Here is a 20,950-nt window from a genome sequence, read left to right as displayed (position 1 = left end):
ATACATTACATACACATCACACAGAGACATCATACATTATATACACATCATACACAGACAGACATCATACACACATCACACTTAGACATCATACATTACATGCACATCATACACAGACAGACATCATACACACATCACACTTGGACATCATACATTACATACACATCACACTTAGACATCATACACACATCATACATTACATACACATCACACACAGAGACATCATACATTACATACACATCACACAGACAGACATCATACACACATCACACATACACTCACACCATACATATCCATCAGTGTTTCCCAACCAGGGTGCCTCCAGCTGTTGCAAAACTACAACTCCCAGCATGCCCAGGGCATGCTGGGAGTTGGTTTTGCAACAGCTGGAGGCACCCTGTTTGGGAAACACTGATATACACCATACATATGCACACATCATACATACACCTGCCGCTGCCCCCCCATCATACATCACACATACACTCACACCATACATACACAACCACCCCTCCTGCCGCCTGTATTCTCGGTCTCCTCACCTGAGCCGCCATGAGTGGACATCAGAGCTGTAGTCCCGGCCGGTGTGAGGTGAGATTTCCGTCCTCCCCCTCACCCCCTCCCCCGCTCTGTGTTTTCCCCGTGCAAACTAGCAACCTCCCCGTGGTGGATTAGGTCCTGTGGAGACAGATCAGGGGGAGGGGGAGGGATAGAGCTGAGTGCGGGGGATGGAGCTGTGCACGGAGCTGTCTACGTCCTTTCTCTCACCCTGCTGTGTCTTCTGAGCTCCGTCCATCCTCCGGGAGGGGAGATAAGGGGGCTCTGCAGTCAGCTGGAGGCCCCCTCCATACACTCTGAGCGCCGGTGTGAGGTGTAGACTTCCATCGGCTCCTGCGCCTCACACCGGCATTAAAGAAAAATAAGGGCGAAGTCGGTCTGTCCCTGCTAGCCCGATACAGGGCTAAATCTATGAACAATTCACCTGCCCGGCGCCTAAAACTACTTGTCTCGGGCGATATAATTTCCACATCCCTGTTTTTGTTCCCTTCATACCAAAAAAGTAGCTGGGAAAGTGGCGTCCGTGCGTCAAATTTATCAAATGGCACATAGACAGGGATTTATCAAAAGTCCCCCACGTATGTGATTTTTTGTGAGTTTTCTTCCCCCTATGATTTTGTGCATGTCTTTGATAAATAAGTCGTATGTAAGCTATTTTTTTTAATTCTACTTCATGGGGGAAAATCTTTGAGCAAAGCATTTCAATCTCCCGCCAGCGCTCAATAAGAAGAGAACACTTGAGGTGTGTTTTCCCTAGGACTGAATTTTATGAAATTAATGTTCTTTTCCCAAAAATTTATAACAACATTTAGTATTTATATTGTGGTTTCTTCAACATGGATATTGTTGTAGTTCATTCCTCTTTGACTATAGTGTGCTCCGCAGCCACCGCTGTCTGTGTATGAAATGGTCCTGATTAGAAGCACATTTCCTTTGTAAAGTTCTCCTGCTTTGAATATTTCATGACCCAGACAGATGTCTCAGGAAAGAGATCAGTAGTGTGACTGTTAAGACAGACAAAATTATATCTTAAAGGACATCTGCAGCGTTATTACACTTATCCCCTATCCCAGGATATGGGATAAGTGTTTGATCGCGGGGGATCCGACCGCTGGGACCCCCCTCGATATCCTAAACGGGGCCCCCACAATAGTGCGCAGTGAGAGCACTAATGAACATAACGTAGACCTAGAGAGGTCGACGGTATGCCCCCTCCCCGTCCCCTCCCCATACAGTTCTATGGGAGAGGCTACATAGAACTACATGGATGAGGCGTGTTGGCCGCAACGTCATGCTGAGGCCGGCACGCCTCCTGCACAGGAGAGCCTCGGCAGAGCTATCATAAATTAGTGACCACTGCACAAAGTGATCGAAATCAGATCACATCGTTGTAATAGAAATTAAACAGTCTAAATGAAATGTTGCAGGAAAAGTTGCATGGAACCAACCAGCATCTTTTCCTGCAACAAATTTAGATGAAAAAAGCTGTCTAATTGCTTGATAAATTCCCATCTATGTACCTACCTTCTGGCCTGACTGCACTATTTATCTACCTACCGTCACTATCTACCTACCTACCTTTAATACTTTTCACAAAGACAATAGAGTTCAAAATCCTCCTAAATTAAAACAAATATGCTTTATCACATAATAATAAAAATTATTATATTAAATACAAAAAATTGACCAGAGGTGAAAAAAAGTGATGATTCAACAAATGCAGGTAGGTACCTATCTACCTACCAACACTATCTATCTAACTACCAGGGGGAACTAGCTATCTACCTACCGGAGGCCATTATCTGTCTATCTATCTCCTGGGGGTCTTTACCTTCCCCGGTCCCCTTAATCCTGCTGTGTATATAGAGCTGTATACAGCTGGTCCTCTGCCTCCTGCTCTATATAGAGCTGTATACAGAACTTATAAGAAAATGTGTAATAACACTAGCGCAAGTACAAAGGGAATTGTGCCCAAATGCTGCTATATTTGTATGTATGAGTCCCTGTACCTCATACAAATGGATGTATAATGTATGTATTGAAAAACAATAAGCGCAAATTGGGACTTTAAAATTAAATTTCTCTATCGGCTCCATTGGGGGACACAGACCGTGGGTGGATCTTGCTGTCTCTAGGAGGTGTGACACTATGGTAATAAAAAAAGTCAGCTCCTCCCAGCAGGATATACCCGCATTCAGGCTCTGAGCTAGTCAGTTTAAGCTTAGTGTCTGAAGGAGGTGGACATGGGCTGGATTCTCCAGTCCAGGTCTTCTGTTTTTTATTTTCCTAGTATAGGGACGTGTTAGTTTTTTTTATTCCCTTTCTTTTCCGTTTTCAGGTGGGGACTCAGGAACTTCGGTTCACTGTTTCCCCATTGCGAGTAAGGGGGCACAGACATTGCGTATATGCACTGTTAACCCCCTCTCGCCAACGGTCAGCGTCTGGGTGGTACCTCATGGGTCCGGGTCCCCCTTTTTTCTCTGCTCGCCTCGCTCGTGCATAGCAGCCAGGCGTAATGCAGGGACAACAAAGCTGACTGAAGACTTCACTGAAGACTCCATTAGGTAAGTTCTTCTGACTGAGTTAAGTGCTTTCCCCTTTTTCCCATAGGTATGGACTCACAACCTCTGGAGACCCCCTTTTTTGGCCCACCTTCTGTGTATGGGGCTTGATTTTACAGGGGCTGCACTTATGCAAGGGGAGCAGCGACATGAGGGGGCATATTTTTATAAGGCACCTTATTTTTGGAGGGGAAATGTGATAAGGAACACTTTAATTTGTGTGTGTGTGTATTGGTGAGACTTCTCATCGCCTATGTGCGGCTGTCAGCCGCGGCGCTGCCTTGGGTCGGGCGCTTTCAGCACTGGCTTTCTTCTTCTGCTTGCACCTTATTCGCGGCTGCAAGCCGCGGTGCTGTTATGAGCCGGGCGCTTCTGCACCGGCTTACTTTCACTTTCGCCGACAGCCGCTACCGGCGTTCTGGCCGCCCGCTCTGTTCCCCCGAGCGCATATACAAATAGGCAGGTGCGCTCGGGACAAGGAGCGGGCGCCTTGACAGTTCTTCTTCGGCCGTCTGGGGCTCCGCCCACTGGGCTGGGAGCTCTCAGAGGCGCGAAGCAGCGTCCTATCAGCGCTGTGGGCCCGATTTTCTTGGGTATGAGTTGGTTATAGTGTGCCTTGTTCCAGGCACGCCCCTCCCTCCCTATTGGCTGGCTTGTTTGGTCTCTCTGGCTGCACGGAGTTAGTTCTCCTCACTGCAGCTGACAGGGGACACAGATCAGGTGAGAAAGTTCCTATCTTCTTTTTTACCCCATTATGTCCATACTCAGGGCTGTTCCTCCCTTTAATCAGAAACCTGGGAGTTCAGTGACTTACTATACCTGTAAGCACTGTCATACCAAGATGCCTGGCTCCGCTGAGCCCGCTTGCTCTGCCTGCTCCGCTGCTCCCCCAGACCCTCTGGTGCCCCCTGATGCCCCTTCGGTCCCGGTGGGTTCAGCCGCCCCTCCGGCTTGGGTTTCTTCCCTGACCCAGTATATGGCTGACTTGACCCAAGTCTCCCGTTCGGTGGCTGAGGCCTCCTGGGAAATGGTGTCCGCCTTGAAGGGGTCTTCCCGGCGCAGGACCTCTGAGAGGGCCCGCTCTTCGTCTCCTGGTACTTCACGCTCTCACAAGCGTGCTAGGTGTGCCTCGTCGGACTCTTCCATTGAGTCTTCGGACAGACGTGAGCGTTCCCCTCGCAGGTCCCGCAGCCCTCTATCATCTAGGCACAAACGTTGCTCTTCCAGAGGACGTACTCGGAGTCGCCGCTCTGCCACACCAGAGCCGCGTACCCGTTCTGGATCGCCCCCCTCCAGGACTGCCTCTACTCACTCACATTCCCCTGGTGAACTAGTGGACGAGGCTTTCGAACCGGCATCTGACCCAGAGGACCGCTCGGACTCAATTGCTACGGTGAACTAATTGGTGACAGCCATAAGAGATACCTTTCACTTGGAGGACCCAGGAACTTCGGATGTCAATCCAGGAGTATCCTTTCATCGCACTAAGCCAGCACCTCAAAGGTTCAGCTCTCACGCTGACTTTGACGACATTCTGGAATCCGCATGGAAACATCCAGACATTAGATTTCCGGGAGTCAAGACAATTCAAGAGCATTATCCATTTGACAAGGACTTTGTCGCTAAGGTGGCTTCCCCTCCCTCAGTGGATCCACCAATCTCCCGGATCTCTAAGGTGACTACACTGCCTCTGGCAGATGCCGCTGCCTTCAAGGATCCCTCGGACAAGAAGGTGGAATCTTTAGCGAAGTTATCTTCTGAAGCAGCTGGCTCTTCTCTTCTTCCCATCTTCGCCTCGACATGGGTCTCCAAGGCCCTGTCGGAGTGGTGCCAACAGCTCCATCAGGATATCTTAGCGGGATCCTCCCCAGAGGACCTATCTGCTTTGGCTCTCCGTTGCGCCAAGGCTTCCATGCAGTCAGCCCGTTGTTCTGCCTTTGCTGTGGGTCACCTAGTAGACCTCCTCCTCTCTATGTGGCTTAAAGCTTGGAATGCGGATGCCGTTTCCAAAAGGTCTCTCACTGAGCTTCCCTTTACGGGCGGCCGTCTTTTTGGCAAACACCTTGATGAAATTATCTCTGAGGCAATGGGAGGTAAGAGTTCCTTGTTACCTCAAAATAAGGCTCGCCCTACTTCCCAAAGTCCTTTACCTTTCGGTCCTTTCGGACCTCTGGCCCCACTAAGGGGTCCGGTCAGGCGCCCTCGCGGGACAAGAAGGCTCCCTCGTTCCGGGCACGCCCGTCTTGGAAGTCGGACTCCAACCACTCTGGCCGTTTTGCGCCCAAATCAGGCAACCGCAAACCCACTTCTGCATGAAGTGAGGCCTCCACCCGCGGTTTCTTTGCGGGTGGGAGGTCGTCTCTTGTTTTTCCAAGACATCTGGACCTCACACATTCAGGACTCTTGGGTCAGGGACGTGGTGTCCTACGGTTAGTGAATAGAATTCGCCTCCCTTCCGAGGTATTGCTTTTTTCGATCCCGGGCCCCTCGGTCTCCTCCCCTGGCGAAGCAATTCCGTGCGGCTCTCCAGTCTCTGCTTCTCCAGGGGGTGATCCTCCCTGTTCCTCCAGGGGAACGTTTTCGGGGTTCTATTCAAATCTCTTTGTGGTTCCCAAGAAGGACGGTTCTGTGCAACCAATCCTAGACCTCAAGCGTCTCAACCGTCATCTTCTCATCCGCCACTTCCAGATGGAATCTCTCCCCTCGGTGGTGGCGTCCCTGGAACAGTTCCGTTCATCAGTGGACATCAAAGATGCCTACCTCCATGTGCCAATATTTCCGGCCCATCATCGGTACCTCCGTTTTGCGGTTCCAGAGGGGCATTTTCAATTTGTTGCCCTCCCCTTCGGTCTAGCCACGGCTCCTCGGGTCTTTACAAAGATCCTTGCGCCAGTGATGGGCCTGTTATGGTCGAAGGGGATCTCGGTGATACCCTATCTGGACGACCTTCTCATCAAGGCTCCAACCAGAGACCAGACTCTGGAGAATCTGGACGTCACTCTCCACACTCTGACTCACTTCGGGTGGCTGATCAACCGAGACAAGTCAGTCCTCCGGCCTACCCAGTCGCTAACCTTTCTGGGGCTTCGATTCGACACGGCCTCTGCCCGAATTTGTCTTCCTCCGGACAAACGTCTGGCGCTCCGGGAGGGGGCTCCGCTCCCTGCGGACTCAGGTATCAGTCTCCATCCGCACTTGTATGGAAGTCCTGGGTTGGAATGGTGGCAACTATGGAGGCTGTACCCATTGCCCAGTTTCATTACCGCCCCCTCCAACTGGCGATTCTCTCTCAATAGAACAGATTTCCCCTGTCCCTCAATCGTCAGATTGTTCTCCCTCTCAGGGCCCGTCAGTCCCTGCTCTGGTGGCTCCGCTCCCCCCTTCTTCTCCAAGGGCAGTTGTTTCTTCCCCTTCATTGGCAGGTTGTTACGACGGATGCCAGCCTGTCGGGCTGGGGCGGCGTGTTCAGGGATTGGACGGTTTAGGGACTCTGGAATTACGGGCGATTCTTCTTTGTCTTCTTTATTGGGAGCCCCGTCTTCAGTCCCATCCTGTCCGCGTTCAGTCGGACAACGCCACGGCCGTGGCGTACATAAATCGACAGGGCGGCAGCCATAGCCGAGGTAACCAAAATTCTCTCCTGGACGAAGAGCAAGGTTCCGGCCATTTCTGCAATCCACATTCAGGGAGTGCTCATCTGGGAAGCGGACTTCCTCAGTCGGTCCTCCCCCGACCCCGGCGAGTGGTCTCTTCATCCGGAGGTCTTCACGCAGCTCTGTGACCTCTGGGGCGTTCCGGACGTGGATCTCTTCGCCCCTCAGGCTTTGGCCGTGGGTGCCCTAGTGATTTATTGGGCGGAGTTCGCCCTACCTTATCTGTTTCCTACTATTCCACTCCTTCCCAGGGTGATGAGGAAGCTCAAGGCAGAAGACATCCCCGCCATTCTGGTAGCTCCAGATTGGCCCCGAAGGTCGTGGTACGCCGACGTAGTCAGGCTCCTGGACGACGCTCCTCTGCGCCTTCCGCTCCGCCTGGATCTTCTCTCTCAGGGTCCTCTTTGCCACCCCAATTTACAGTTGCTGCATTTGACGGCGTGGCGGTTGAGACCGAGGTTTTGAGGGCCCGCGGGTTCTCTTCCCAAGTCATTCGCACCATGCTCAAGGCTCGTAAGCCCTCCTCCGCAAGAATTTACCACCATACTTGGCGGTCTTATTTTTGGTGTGAAGCTTAGGACTTCTCCCCGGTGACCTTCTCTGTTCCCTGTCTTCTCTCCTTTTTGCAGTCGGGGTTGGAACTGGGGTTGTCTCTCAGTCCGGACCTTACTGTTCAGGTTTCGGCCCTTACTGTTCTTTTCCAACGGCCCCTGGCTTCTAATCCTCATGTCCGGACCTTCCTGCAAGGAGTGGCGCACGCTGTTCCTCCTTATCGGTCACCCTCTCCTCCTTGGGATTTGAATTTGGTTCTGAGTGCCCTCCAGGGTGCACCCTTTGAGCCCCTTAGAGAGGTGTCTCTCCGCCTCCTTTCTTGGAAAGTGGCGTTTCTTGTGGCTATCACCTCCATCCGGAGGGTATCTGAATTGGCAGCTCTTTCCTGCCGTTCTCCGTTTCTGGTGATTCACCAGGACAAGGTCGTTTTCCGGCCAGACCCTTCCTTTTTACCTAAGGTAGTCTCAGCCTTTCTTCTCAATGAGGACATTTTCCTCCCGTCCTTTTGCCCAGCTCCTTCTCATCCCAGGGAGCGCTTACTACACAAGCTGGACGTAGTTCGGGCCGTTCGGTCTTATCTCTCCATCACTTCTTCGTTTCGTCAGTGTGATTCCTTTTTCGTCCTTACGGAAGGTCGTCGCAAGGGTCAACCTGCTTCCAAGGCCACCATTTCTAGGTGGATTCGGTCCGCCATTTCGGAAGCCTATCTCTGTAAGGGGAAGATTCCTCCTTTCAGAGTTGTGGCTCATTCTACCCATTCTATTGGGGCATCCTGGGCTCTCCAGCATAGAGCCTCGGCCTCGCAGATTTGCAAGGCGGCTACCTGGTCGTCTTTGCACACTTTCTCGAGGTTTTACCGGGTTCATACTTTTGCATCGGCTGATGCTAGTCTGGGGCATAAAGTGTTGCAGGCGGCAGTGGATCAACCGTCTGCCTGATTACTTATCTGCCCACCCAAGGGACGGCTTTGGTACGTCCCATGGTCTGTGTCCGCCAATGGAGCCGATAGAGAAAAGGAGATTTTTTAACACTTACCGTAAAATCTCTTTCTTGAAGGTTCCATTGGGGGACACTGCTCCCACCCTTTTTGGATTTTTTCCTTTGGTTCTCTGTCCGAGGGGGTGTTCAGTTATGTTTTTTCTTCTGGTTCTTGGACAGCTTTGGGGTTTTTTCCTTGACCTATTGGTCTCCTCCTATTGCTCTGGGACTTAAACTGACCAGCTCAGAGCCTGAAGGCGGGTATATCCTGCTGGAAGGAGCTGACTTTTTTTTATTACCATAGTGTCACACCTCCTAGAGACAGCAAGATACACCCACGGTCTTTGTCCCCCAATGGAACCTTCGAGAAAGAGATTTTACGGTAAGTGTTAAAAAATCTCCTTATCTGATATTTACCTGAGATGTTTACTCAAATCAGGCGAAGATTAATGGAGTGCAGAATATAGTGAGGATGTATTTCAGATACTGAAATAATATAATTACAGTGAGTGGACAATGTGGATAAAAAAATATTAAAATGTATACAATCAAGCGCCTACCTGTTTATTTAAGGTGCGTACATAAGTGCAGGACAGCGGTAAAATGCATGTAGGGGTATATAACAGGGGGGAAGATCTAGTTAAAAAGAAAAGGCAGCTAACTGGTTAAACAATAAAATGATAGAAAAATTATGCACATTTGTGATTATTCTGCACTTGCCTATCTATTTATAAAAAAATAGACTTCCAGGTATAAACAATGTCACCAGCATTCGAATAGGGGGATACTGCGAGGGGAGAGAGCAAATTAAATTTTGTTCCAAAGATAGTGACCTGCAGTCCTGGATGGTGGGGGCTGTATGCACCTTTAGAGTTTTTGAACCGAGAAGCGGGCTATACACATAGGTATCGGAACTATTACGGGCAGTATCAATGCGGTTAAGTTTTTTTATATGGTACCTTGTGTTCGATGCAGCATATCTAGCTGGGTGCTTGCTGTAGTCCGAATAAGTCCTTGATGTTGGCGTTAATTGCGGAGATTCACAAGATCACGGGAGTACGCCCGGCCAGTGGCGTCTCAACCATAAAATCTCTGACTGTAGAGTAAGCCTGATGGTTCCGGCAGGGGCAGTGACGTCACCACAAAGTTCATCGAGGGCCAAAAAACACTGCAACGCGTTTCGGAGACTATACATCGGTCTCTGTCAGTGTATAGTCTCCGAAACGCGTTGGAGTGTTTTTTGGCCCTCGCTGAACTTTGCAGTGACGTCATTGCACCTGCCGGAACCATCAAGCTTACTCTACAGCCGGAGATTTTACGGTTGAGATGCCACCGGCCGGGGCGTACTCCCGTGATCCTGTCAATCTCCGCAATTACCGCCAACATCAAGGACTTATTCGGACTACAGCAAGCACCCAGCTAGATACGCTGCATCGAATACAAGGTACCATATAAAAAAAACTTTTAAATGAAATTAAATGCTATGGCAGGAGACCCAGGAGGACCCCACTGCTGATACAGAGACATAAAAAAAGCAAGACTACATTTTGCCAAAATGAACTTTAGTAGGCCAAAATCCTTCTGGCAAAACGTCTTGTGGACAGATGAGACCAAGATAGAGCTTTTTTTTTTTTTTAAAGCACATCATTCTATTGTTTACCGAAAATGGAATGATGCCTACAAAGAAAAGAACACAGTACCTACAGTGAAATATGGTGGAGGTTCAATAATGTTTTGGAGTTGTTTTGCTGTCTCTGGCACTGGGTGCCTTGAATGTGTGCAAGGCATCATGAAATCTGAGGATTACTAATGGATTTTGGTTTGCACTGTACAGCCTAGTGTTAGAAAGCTGGGTTTGCATACGAGATCTTGGGTCTTCCATCAGGGAAATGACCCCAAACATATGTCAAAAGGCACCCAGATGCGCTCCAGGGATTGTGTACTCCCCCTGTTTTGGGTTTACAGGATGTTTGGCGCCTCACTCACCCAGACTCCCGTGAGTTCACCCATTTCTCCAATGCTCATGGATCATGGTCTCAGATTGATTACTTCTTCTTAGTCCTAGCCTTGGCCAAAGATTACACTCTGTGGACATTGGGGAACTGGCGCTTTCAGACCACACTCCACTAACACTGATCTTCCACCCCTCCTATCCCAAGGGGACTGATATTCCCTTCATTGTTTGCTAAAGATGAGACTTTTGTAGAACAGCTACGAGCCTGGTGGCTAGACTTTACTATGAATAATGAAGAGCACTGCTTGAATCCACAATTTCATTGGGAGATGGGAAAAGCGGTTCTTCGAGGCAGGTTGATGGCTTTTGTGACAGCTTTTAAACGCACTTCCCTAACTCCCCCACTGATGCACGCAGAGATGACTGGATGGCAGCTAGGTCCCACTTTGAGTTATGGCTTGATCGGAAGGAAGGCCTTAAACGATCCCAGTTTGAGGTTGATCTTTTCCGACATGGCAATAAAGCTGGGCGTCTACTGGCCTGTCTTGCTAAAGGACGGTACCAACCGTCTCATATAATGACCTTGAAGGACACCCCTGGAGTATCTTGGTCCAACCCCCATCTGATAAATAAAATCCTTGCCAACTTCTACCAATTTATACAAGGATTCTCCTGCTGATCTAGTATAGTGAAACCTTTCTCAGGGGTCTTGACCTCCCTTCGCTATCTGACGACCAGCAGGATGTCCTTAACGCCCCAAGAACAGGGGGAGGAAATCCAATATGTCATTAAATACTTACATAATGATAAAGCGCCTGGCCCGGATGGGGAATTCTATAAGGCTCTATTACCCAAGCTCTCCCCAGGCCTAATTGATGTCTTTGCTGACTACATGTCCTTGGGCTCGCTCTCTCTCTAAGGACGCCTCTCTAGCCTATATCAAAGTCCTTCCGAAGCCAGGCAAGGACCCCAGAGATCCAGGCTCCTACCACCCTATTTCTCTTAATAAACCAGGATATCAAAATACTCTCTAAAATTCTGGCTGACCGTCTTTCCCAGGTGGGGTTTGTTAGGAACCGGTTGGCTACCATGAACTTGCGGACTGTCCTGGCAGTTCTAGACAGACTACAGCACCAGCCCATCCCGGGGGAGTGTCCAGCCCTTTTGGCATTGGACAGTGCAAACAGTATCTGTTTAGTTATACTGTAAAGTCATATTATAGGAGCCGGGATTAATCCAGATGAAAGTGCATAGCAAAAAGTTAATAATCCAATATGGTAATTTTCAGTAGCTCTGGAGCCTCCCAGATTGGGGCCCACTATAAATGTTTTTAGGTGCAGAGATACAGGCGAATCCCACTCTACCCCGATGGCATGGGGACTGAATGCAAGAGGGCAATCGCTATACAGTTTAGGCACTTTGTGCCTCTTACCGGCTACAGTGTACACGGTCAGATGTGTGCGGCTGTACTTGCGATCCGGATGCACGTCCCTCTGTCCTGGCGGCACGGGAGAAATGTAGGAGGGGTGATAGGATCTGGTGCTGGGGGTCGGAGATGATGGCTGGGAAGCAGCGTGTGGCAGCTCTGTGAAGCCTAGCGATCGTAGCAGCAGATGGCAGCGCTGGAGGTATCCTCTCTACCCCGACGGCACGGGGAGCAGGTGAGAGGGTAGGTAAGGACCGGCAATGCGGTAACGATTGTCTCAGATGATGTGCAGGGTTGTCTTAACACCAGACGCGTTTGGGGGAGCTGCGTCCCCTTTTTCAATGGTGGAGGTTCAGGAAGACTGAATATCAGTCTTCCTGAACCTCCACCATTGAAAAAGGGGATGCAGCTCCCCGAAACGCGTCTGTGTTGAGACAATGTTTCTTGGCTATGTCCTTAAAGGGGTACTCCGGTGAAAAACTTTTTTTTTTTTAAATCAACTGGTGCCAGAAAGTTAAACAGATTTGTAAATTACTTCTATTAAAAAATCTTAATCCTTCCTGTACTTTTCTTTTTGAAACACAGAGCTGTCTGCTGACATCATGAGCACAGTGCTCTCTGCTGACATCTCTGTCCATTTTAGGAACTGTCCAGAACAGCATATGTTTGCTATGGGGATTTCCTTTTACTCTGGACAGTTCCTAAAATGGACAGAGATGTCAGCAGAGAGCACTGTTCTCATGATGTCAGCAGACAGCTCTGTGTTTCAAATGGAAAAGAATTTCCACTGTACTATTCAGCAGCTAATAAGTACAGGAAGAATTAAGATTTTTTAAAAGAAGTAATTTGCAAATCTGTTTAACTTTCTGGCACCAGTTGATTTAAAAAATAAAAAGTTTTTCACCGGAGTACCCCTTTAACCCCTTAAGGACCCAGGATGTCCTGGGACGTCCTGGCACCCTTGGCTTTAAGGACCCAAGACGTACGGGGACGTCCTGGCATTTTCCAGTCCCTGCCGCACAGATCGGAAGCGGATGCCTGCTGAAATGCTTCAGCAGGCATCCAGGGCAAACGCCGAGGGGGGTCATGTCGGCCCCCCATGTCGGCGATCGTCGCAGATACCCCATATGTGGGTGCAAAGTGCTCTGGGGGCGCACAACAAGGCCCAGAAGGGAGAGTGCACCATGTACATTTGAGGTGATTTGCACAGGGGTAGCTGATTGTTACAGCGGTTTTGACAAACGCAAAAAAAAAAAAAAACACATGTGACCCCATTTCGGAAAATACACCCCTCGCGGAATGTAATGAGGGGTGCAGTGAGAATTTACACCCCACTGGTGTCTGACAGATCTTTGGAACAGTGGGCTGTGCAAATTAAAAATTTTGTACAGCCCACTGTTCCAAAGATCTGACAGACACCAGTGGGGGGTAAATGCTCACTGTACCCCTTGTTACGTTCCTCAAGGGGTCTAGTTTCCTAAATGGTATGCCATGTGGGGGTTATTTTGCTGTCCTGGCACCATAGGGGCTTCCTAAATGCGACATGCCCCCCAAGCAAAATTTGCTCTCCAAAAGCCAAATGTGACTCCTTCTCTTCTGAGCATTGTAGTTCGCCCGTAGTGCACTTCAGGTCAACTTATGGGTTACCTCCATACTCAGAAGAGATGGGGTTACAACGTTTGGGGGGTATTTTCTGCTATTAACCCTTGCAAAAATGTGAAATTTGGGGGGAAACACACATTTTAGTGGAAAAAAAATATTTTTTTTACATAACATATGCAAAAGTCGTGAAACCCCTGTGGGGTATTAAGGCTCAATTTCTTCCTTGTTACATTCCTCAAGGGGTCTAGTTTCCAAAATGGTATGCCATGTGTTTTTTTTTTTTTTGCTGTCCTGGCACTATAGGGGCTTCCTAAATGCGACATGCCCCCGAGCAAAATTTGCTCTCAAAATGCAAATATGACTCCTTCTCTTCTGAGCATTGTAGTTCGCCCGTAGTGCACTTCAGGTCAACTTATGGGGTACCTCCATACTCAGAAGAGATGGGGTTACAAATTTTGGAGGGTATTTTCTGCTATTAACCCTTGCAAAAATGTGAAATTTGGGGGGAAACACACACTCAAGGGGTCTTGTTTCCAAAATGGTATGGCATGTGTTTTTTTTTTTTTGTGCCCAAAAATCTACAGTGGAACGGAAAAAAAAAATCGCTGTTTATAACTTTTGGGGGCTTCTGTTTCTACGTAGTACATACGGTAAAAATGACACCTGATATTTATTCTGTAGACGCATACGGTTAAAATGATACCCTACTTATATAGGTTTGATTTTGTCGTACTTCTGGAAAAAATCATAGCTTCATGCAGGAAAATTAATACGTTTAAAATTGTAATTTCTGACCCCTATAACTTTTTTATTTTTCCCTGTATGGGGCGGTATGAGGGCTCATTTTTTGCGCCGTGATCTGAAGTTTTTAACGGTACCATTTTTGCATTGATAGGACTTATTGATCTTTGGAATTTTTTTGCGCACACGCCATTGACCGTGCGGTTTAATTAACAATATATTTTTATAATTCGGACATTTCCGCACGCGGCGATACCATATATGTTTATTTTTATTTACACTGGTTTTTTTTATGGGAAAAGTTTTATTAGGGAAGGGGTTAAATGATATTTATTCACTTTTTTTTTTCACTTTTTTTTTGCAGTGTTATAGCTCCCAGAGGGACCTATAACACTGCACACACTGATCTTTCACATTGATCACTGGTTTCTCATAAGAAACAGTGATCGATGATTCTGCCGCTTGACTACTCATGCCTGGATCTCAGGCACTGAGCAGTCATTCGGCGATCGGACAGCGAGGAGGCAGGTAGGGACCCTCCTGCTGTCCTGTAAGCTGTTTGGGATGCCGCGATTTCGTCGCGGCTATCCCGAACAGCCCACTGAGCTAACCGGCATGGTTTCAGTTTCACTTTAGGTCTAAAGGGTTAATAGCGCGCGGCACAGCGATCAATGCCGCGCGCTATTAGCCACGGGTCTCGGCCGTTGTTAGAGGCCGGGCCCGACCTGCTATGACATGGCGCCACGCTGTGGCCCAACGTTATAGATCGGGAGCGGACACATGACGTTCCAGTACGTCATGTGTCCTTAAGGGGTTAAAGGGGTTATCCAGGAAAAAACTTTTTTTTATATATCAAGTGGCTCCAGAAAGTTAAACAGATTTGTAAATTATTATTGAATTGGCAAGCGCTGTCTCAGACACATATCTATTAAAGCTAGGTGGTGGGGACTAACCTGATGCTGCTGTAGGAGGAGGGAAGGATCCTGATGGTATGGGAGAAACTGTAGGTGGTATCCAGACGAAGGAAGCCGACAGCCTTCCGAAACGCGTCGATAGGTTTGTGGACCATAGAGGATACCGTAGTGACGTCACTTAGATCCAAATCACCTCCACCTGATTCACCTAACAGCGAGCGGGCAGGTAGGTCGAGACGCCACCGGCCGGGGCGCACTCCCACTGCCGCCAAACGCTCCCTTTAACTAACCGGATTACAACCAACGATTTCCCGGACTGAACTCCAACTCTACACCTGTTTATTAATCCAGGAATACCTTCATTGAGGGCCCGCAACAGTGCTGACCGCGCAACAGGTACCTGCGGGAGCTTTACCAGGTACGCCACTAAGTGATTTAATAGTAATCATCTACTTATAAAAATACTCCTATGCTTTGTGGACATTCCATTAGCTTACAATACTCTGTTGTGACTATATTATTATTATAAATTATACAGAGTTGAACGGTATAAAGGGGCTTCATTCGCATTTTTTTCAACCTCTGGAGTACCCTCAGGGAGAGCCCACAGCATCAAGCATTTTTCTCTACAATACCCATACAAAATCAGTAATACAGCTCTTGAACAGGTATTAATAAGAACGATTCTGCTGAAAGTATTCATCATTCTTTTCACCATAACCAGATTGTTTAATCCGTTTTATACCATAGGAAAATCACCCCTTCAGCTTACCACATCAGCCATTCAAACCACCATCGCTCGCACCAGCGCGACCGATCATTTAAAGGTAGACCATGTTTTATAGATAGAGCTCATTCAAATTGATATGCATATCTTTATGTAATCCAGTCACTGTATTCCCATTTTTCGGTCATCAGGTGAGCACTTCCTCACACCACCTACAGTTTCTCCCATACCATCAGGATCCTTCCCTCCTCCTACAGCAGCATCAGGTTAGTCCCCACCACCTAGCTTTAATAGATATGTGTCTGAGACAGCGCTTGCCAATTCAATAATACGTTTTGCTATATTCATTATATATCGGTGTGCATTATCAGGAGAGCACATCTATTGGCCAAGCAGCAGTCCAGCCACTGATCACATCCAAATCCATTCAGCGCTAGTGAATTTTTCTAATCAGTTGCTCAGCACCTATCCAGATTTGTAAATTACTTCTATTAAAAAATCTTAATCCTTTCAGTACTTATGAGCTTCTGAAGTTAAGGTTGTTCTTTTCTGTGTAAGTGCTCTCTGATTACATGTGTCTCGGGAACCGCCCAGTTTAGAAGCAAATCCCCATAGCAAACCTCTTCTAAACTGGGCGTTTCCCGAAACACGTGTCATCAGAGAGCACTTAGACAGAAAAGAACAACCTTAACTTCAGAAGCTCATAAGTACTGAAAGGATTAAGTTTTTTTAATAGAAGTAATTTACAAATCTGTTTAACTTTCTGGAGCCAGTTGTTATATAAAAAAAGGTTTTCCCTGGAATACCCCTTTAATGTTTAAAGTGTAATTGTCACTAAAAAAAACTTTTGGGTCTCAGGACCGAGACCCCCACTGATCTTATTACTGATTTTATTATTGGTGGCCTTAGACCCCCACCGGTCGCTAGAACAAACCAGAAGCGCTCAGCTAAGTGCTTGCCTTCCGATCAAGCTGCTCACTGCAGTAGACTATATGTAACCTATATGTAACATAGGAGATGGAAAATACAGTGGTCCCCCGACATACAGTGGTCCCCCGACATTTAACAGTATGTTGAGGGACCACTGCACAGCCTTAGAAACCTACTCCAGCACAAAGCTACAATGTACAACAAGTAGCCACGCCTTTGCACTTGAAATCACGTCCCTACCATGCCCAAAAAGTCGCTAAATTTGTGTTGCTTCACTGCATGCACAGACTTTTATAAATTCCCCTCTATGGTCATTGCAACATGAATCTGTGCTAATATTATTTGTTACATGCAGCACTACTTCTTGCCACTAGATGGTAGACTTCTCCAAGATGTTCATTTATTCTCCACATAAGATATTTTCTTTTTAGATTTACTAGATGTGCAGTTTGTTTAAGCTTTTTATATACAATACATACATACATTTTTGGTGGACTTCTGACAATTACATCTCAGATTTTGGAGTAAAATGGCTAGGTTCCAGCATGGGATTGCCCGCAAGAGGGTGGTTGTCCTGTATTATCAGGCAGGGCCTCAGTTTACAGGACTAATTAGGGCAAAACTTAGGATTTCTCTATCAGCTCCATTGGGGGACACAGACCATGGTGTATGCTGCTGTCACTAGGAGGTTTGACACTATGGCAACTAAAAAAGTCAGCTCCTCCCAGCAGGATATACCCGCCTCCAGGCCCTGAGCTAATCAGTTTTAGCTTAGTGTCTGAAGGAGGTGGACATGGTCTGGTTTCTCCAGACCAGGTCTTATGTTTTATTATTTTCCTAGTTAGGGATGTGTTAGTTTTTTATTCCTTTTTCTTTCATGTTTTCAGGTGGGGACTCAGGAACTGTGGCTCACTGTTTCCCCATTGCGATTGTGGGGGCACAGACATTGCGTAAATGTGCTGTTAACCCCCTCTTGCCAACGGTCAGCGCCTGGGGTTGTACCTCATGGGTCCGGGTCCCCGTATTCCCTTGCTCGCCTCGCTCGCACATAGTAGCTCGGCATGATGCAGGTGACAGAAAGCTGACTGAAGACCTCACAGAAGACTCCATTAGGTAAGTTCTTCTAACTGAAATGAGTATATATATTCCCTTTCTCCCTTAGGTGCAGACTTGCAACCTCTGGAGACCCTAGTTTTTCAGGGTTTAATGGGGCTGGCCTGGATAAGGGGCTTTATCTTTATTTCTGGGGCGAGCAGTAGCATTTTTGGGATGAAGGGGCTCAGTTATTCACATGTGTGTATGTGTGTGCTTTTACTATGTGGCTGACAGCCGCAGCGTTTATACTGTGCGGGCGCACGAAGCGCCGACTTACTTTCACTTTCGGCAGCAGACTGCTGCCGGCGAATATGAGTCTCGCCCGCTCACTTCTCTGCGAGCGCATATGCGGACGGCATGTACACTCGGGGCAAGGAGCGCGCGCCATTACTGTAGTTCTTCGGCGGCCGGGGTGCTTTTGCTCCGCCCACAGGACCGCCGGAGCTTACTGGAGGCTCGAATTGTCCTCCAATCAGCGCTGTGCTCGTGATTGTAGGTGGCAGGGACCAATCAGCAGTGCCCCTGCTCCTGGCATGCCCCTCTCTGGCTATTGGCTGGTTTTTTTCTCCCTCTCTATCTACACTAGAGCGGAGTTCTCCTCACAGCAGCTGCCCTGGGGATGCAGACTCGGGTGAGAGAGTTCTTTTTTCATTATGTCCGTACCCAGAACTGTTCCTCCCTCTAAACAGACAACTGGAGCGTTAGCTTACCATTTTGTCTGTAAGAGCTGTAATCCCAAAATGCCTGGTTCTGCAGAACCCACTTGCTCTGCCTCCTCCACTGCTCCCCCAGACCCCCTGGCACCCCCGGATGCTCTTTCAGTCCCGGTGGATTCAGCCTCCCCTCCAGCCTGGGTTTCTTCCCTATCCCAGTATATGGCTGACTTGACTCAAGTCTCCCGTTCGGTGGCTGAGGCCTCCCGTGACGTGGTGTCTGCCTTGAAGAGGTCTGCCCTATGCCGGCCCTCTAAAGGGTCCCACTCCTCTTCTCCACATGCTTCATGCTCTTAGAAGCGTACTAGGGGTGCTTCTTCTGACTCTTCCATTAAGTCTTCAAGTAGACGTGGGTGCTCCCCTCGTGGGTCCCGCCCCCCGTGTCGTCTGGTCACAAACGTCGCTCCTCCAGAGGACGTTCCCAGAGTCGCCGCTCTGCCTCACCAGAGCCGCGTACCCAATCAGGTTCGCCCCCCTCCAGAGCTGCCTCCACTTGTTCACACTCTCCTGGTGAACTGGCGGACGAGGCTTCCGAATCGGCATCTGACTCAGAGGACCGCTCGGATACAGTTGAAACGGTGAACTCATTGGTTGCGGCCATAAGAGACACCTTTCACTTAGAGGACCCAGGATCTTCGGACGTGACTCCTGAAGTATCCTTTCATCATGCTAAACCAGCACCCCAAATGTTCAGCTCTCACGCTAAATTTGACATCCTTCTGGAATCTGCATGGAGACATCCGGACAAGAGGTCCCCGGGAATGAAGAAGGTTCAAGCGCGTTATCCATTCGCAAAGGACCTTGTCTCAAAGGTTTCTCCTCCCTCGGTGGATCCACCAGTTTCCCGCCTCTCTAAGGCTACTACACTGCCGCTAGCAGACGCAGCTGCCTTCAAGGATCCGACGGACAAGAAGGTGGAGTCCTTAGCGAAGTTTGCCTCTGAAGCAGCAGGCTCTTCTCTGCTTCCCACCTTCGTCTCTGCATGGGTGTCCAAGGCCCTATCGGTTTGGTGCTCACAACTCCGTCAGGGTATCCTGGCGGGATCCTCCCCAGGGGATCTTTCTGCTTTGGTTCTCCAATGCTCTAAAGCTGGGGATTTTCTGTGTACAGCTTCTATGCAGTCAGTCCGTTGTGCTGTCTTTGCTGTTGGTCACCTAGCGGCCCTCCGCCATTTCATGTGGCTTAAGGCGTGGGATGCGGATGCTGCCTCCAAAAGGTCTCTCACCGAGCTTCCTTTTACTGGTACCCATCTTTTTGGCCTTGACGAGATTATCTCTGAGGCGACAGGGGGTAAGAGTTCCTTGTTGCCTCAAAATAAGGCCCGCTCTACTTCCCAGAGGAAGTCCTCTACCTTCCGGTCCTTTCAGACTTTTGACCCCAATCAAGGGTCTGGGCAGGCGCCTTCGCGGGACAAGAAGGCTTCCTCATTCTGGGCGCGCCTGTCTTGGAAGTCGGACACCAACCGTTCCGTTTGCGCAGATCTGCGACCTCTGGGGCATTCCAGACGTGGACCTCTTCGCGTCTCGGCACAATCGGAAGATTCTTCCATTTGTGTCAAAGTCCCGGGACCCCCTGGCTCTAGCCGTGGATGCCCTAGTGATTCCTTGGGCGGGTTTTGCCCTGCCCTATCTGTTTCCTCCTCTTCCACTCCTTCCCAGGGTTCTGAGGAAGCTCAAAGCGGAGGGCATTCCTTCCATACTGGTAGCTCTAGATTGGCCCCGAAGGACGTGGTACGCCGACGTAGTCAGGCTCCTGGACGATGCTCCGTTGCGTCTTCCACTTCGTCCGGACCTGCTGTCTCAGGGTCCTCTTTGCCACCCCAATTTACAGTCGCTGCATTTGACGGTGTGGCAGTTGAGACCGCGGTTTTGAGAGCCCGCGGTTTCTCTTCCCAAGTCATTCGCACCATGCTCAGGGCGCGTAAGCCCTCCTCGATGAAAATTTACCACCGTACCTGGCGGTCTTATTTTCGTTGGTGTGAAGCTCAGGTCTTGTCTCCTGTTTCTTTTTCCGTTCCCCGTCTTCTCTCCATCTTGCAGTCGGGATTGGAACATGGGTTGTCTCTCAGTTCCCTAAAGGGTGAAGTTTCGGCCCTTTCTGTTCTTTTTCAGCGTCTTCTGGCTTCTAATTCTCATGTCAGGACCTTTCTTCAAGGAGTGGCGCACGTTGCCCCTCCTTATCGGTCACCTTCTCCCCCTTGGGACTTAAACCTGGTTCTTGGTGTCTTCCAAGGTGCCCCCTTTGAACCCCTTAGGGAGGTGTCCCTGCGCATCCTTTCTTGGAAGGTGGCGTCTCTTGTTGCTATCACCTCCATCCGGAGAGTGTCTGAATTGGCAGCTCTCTCCTGCCGCTCTCCGTTTCTGGTGATAAACCAGGACAAGGCTGTCTTCCGGACAGATCCTTTCTTTTTGCCTAAGGTCGTTTTGGCCTTTCATCTCAATGAGGGCATTGTCCTTCAGTCCTTTTGTCCCGCTCCTTCTCATCCTAATGAGCGTTTGCTCCACAAACTGGATGTGGTTAGGGCTGTAAGGTCCTACCTTTCTATC

At 48.9% G+C, this 20,950-nt stretch overlaps 1 protein-coding gene across 1 annotated transcript in view; it reads left to right on the top strand.

Moving 5' to 3' along the window:
* Positions 1–15,861: 15,861 nt before the first annotated feature.
* HPSE2 (heparanase 2 (inactive)) overlaps positions 15,862–20,950 on the top strand; it is a gene marked incomplete at its 5' end in the record, with an annotated part of 527,684 nt that continues 522,595 nt past the window's right edge. The window contains one exon of the mRNA XM_056531885.1: positions 15,862–15,932. Coding sequence (XP_056387860.1) covers positions 15,862–15,932 — 71 coding nt within the window. The remainder of the gene's footprint in view (positions 15,933–20,950) is intronic.

Source organism: Hyla sarda, chromosome 7, assembly GCF_029499605.1.
Source record: "Hyla sarda isolate aHylSar1 chromosome 7, aHylSar1.hap1, whole genome shotgun sequence".
Classification (NCBI taxonomy): Eukaryota; Metazoa; Chordata; class Amphibia; order Anura; family Hylidae; genus Hyla; species Hyla sarda.
The sequence above is the reverse complement of the archived record's forward strand: the minus strand, read 5'-3'. Positions and strand labels throughout refer to the sequence as shown.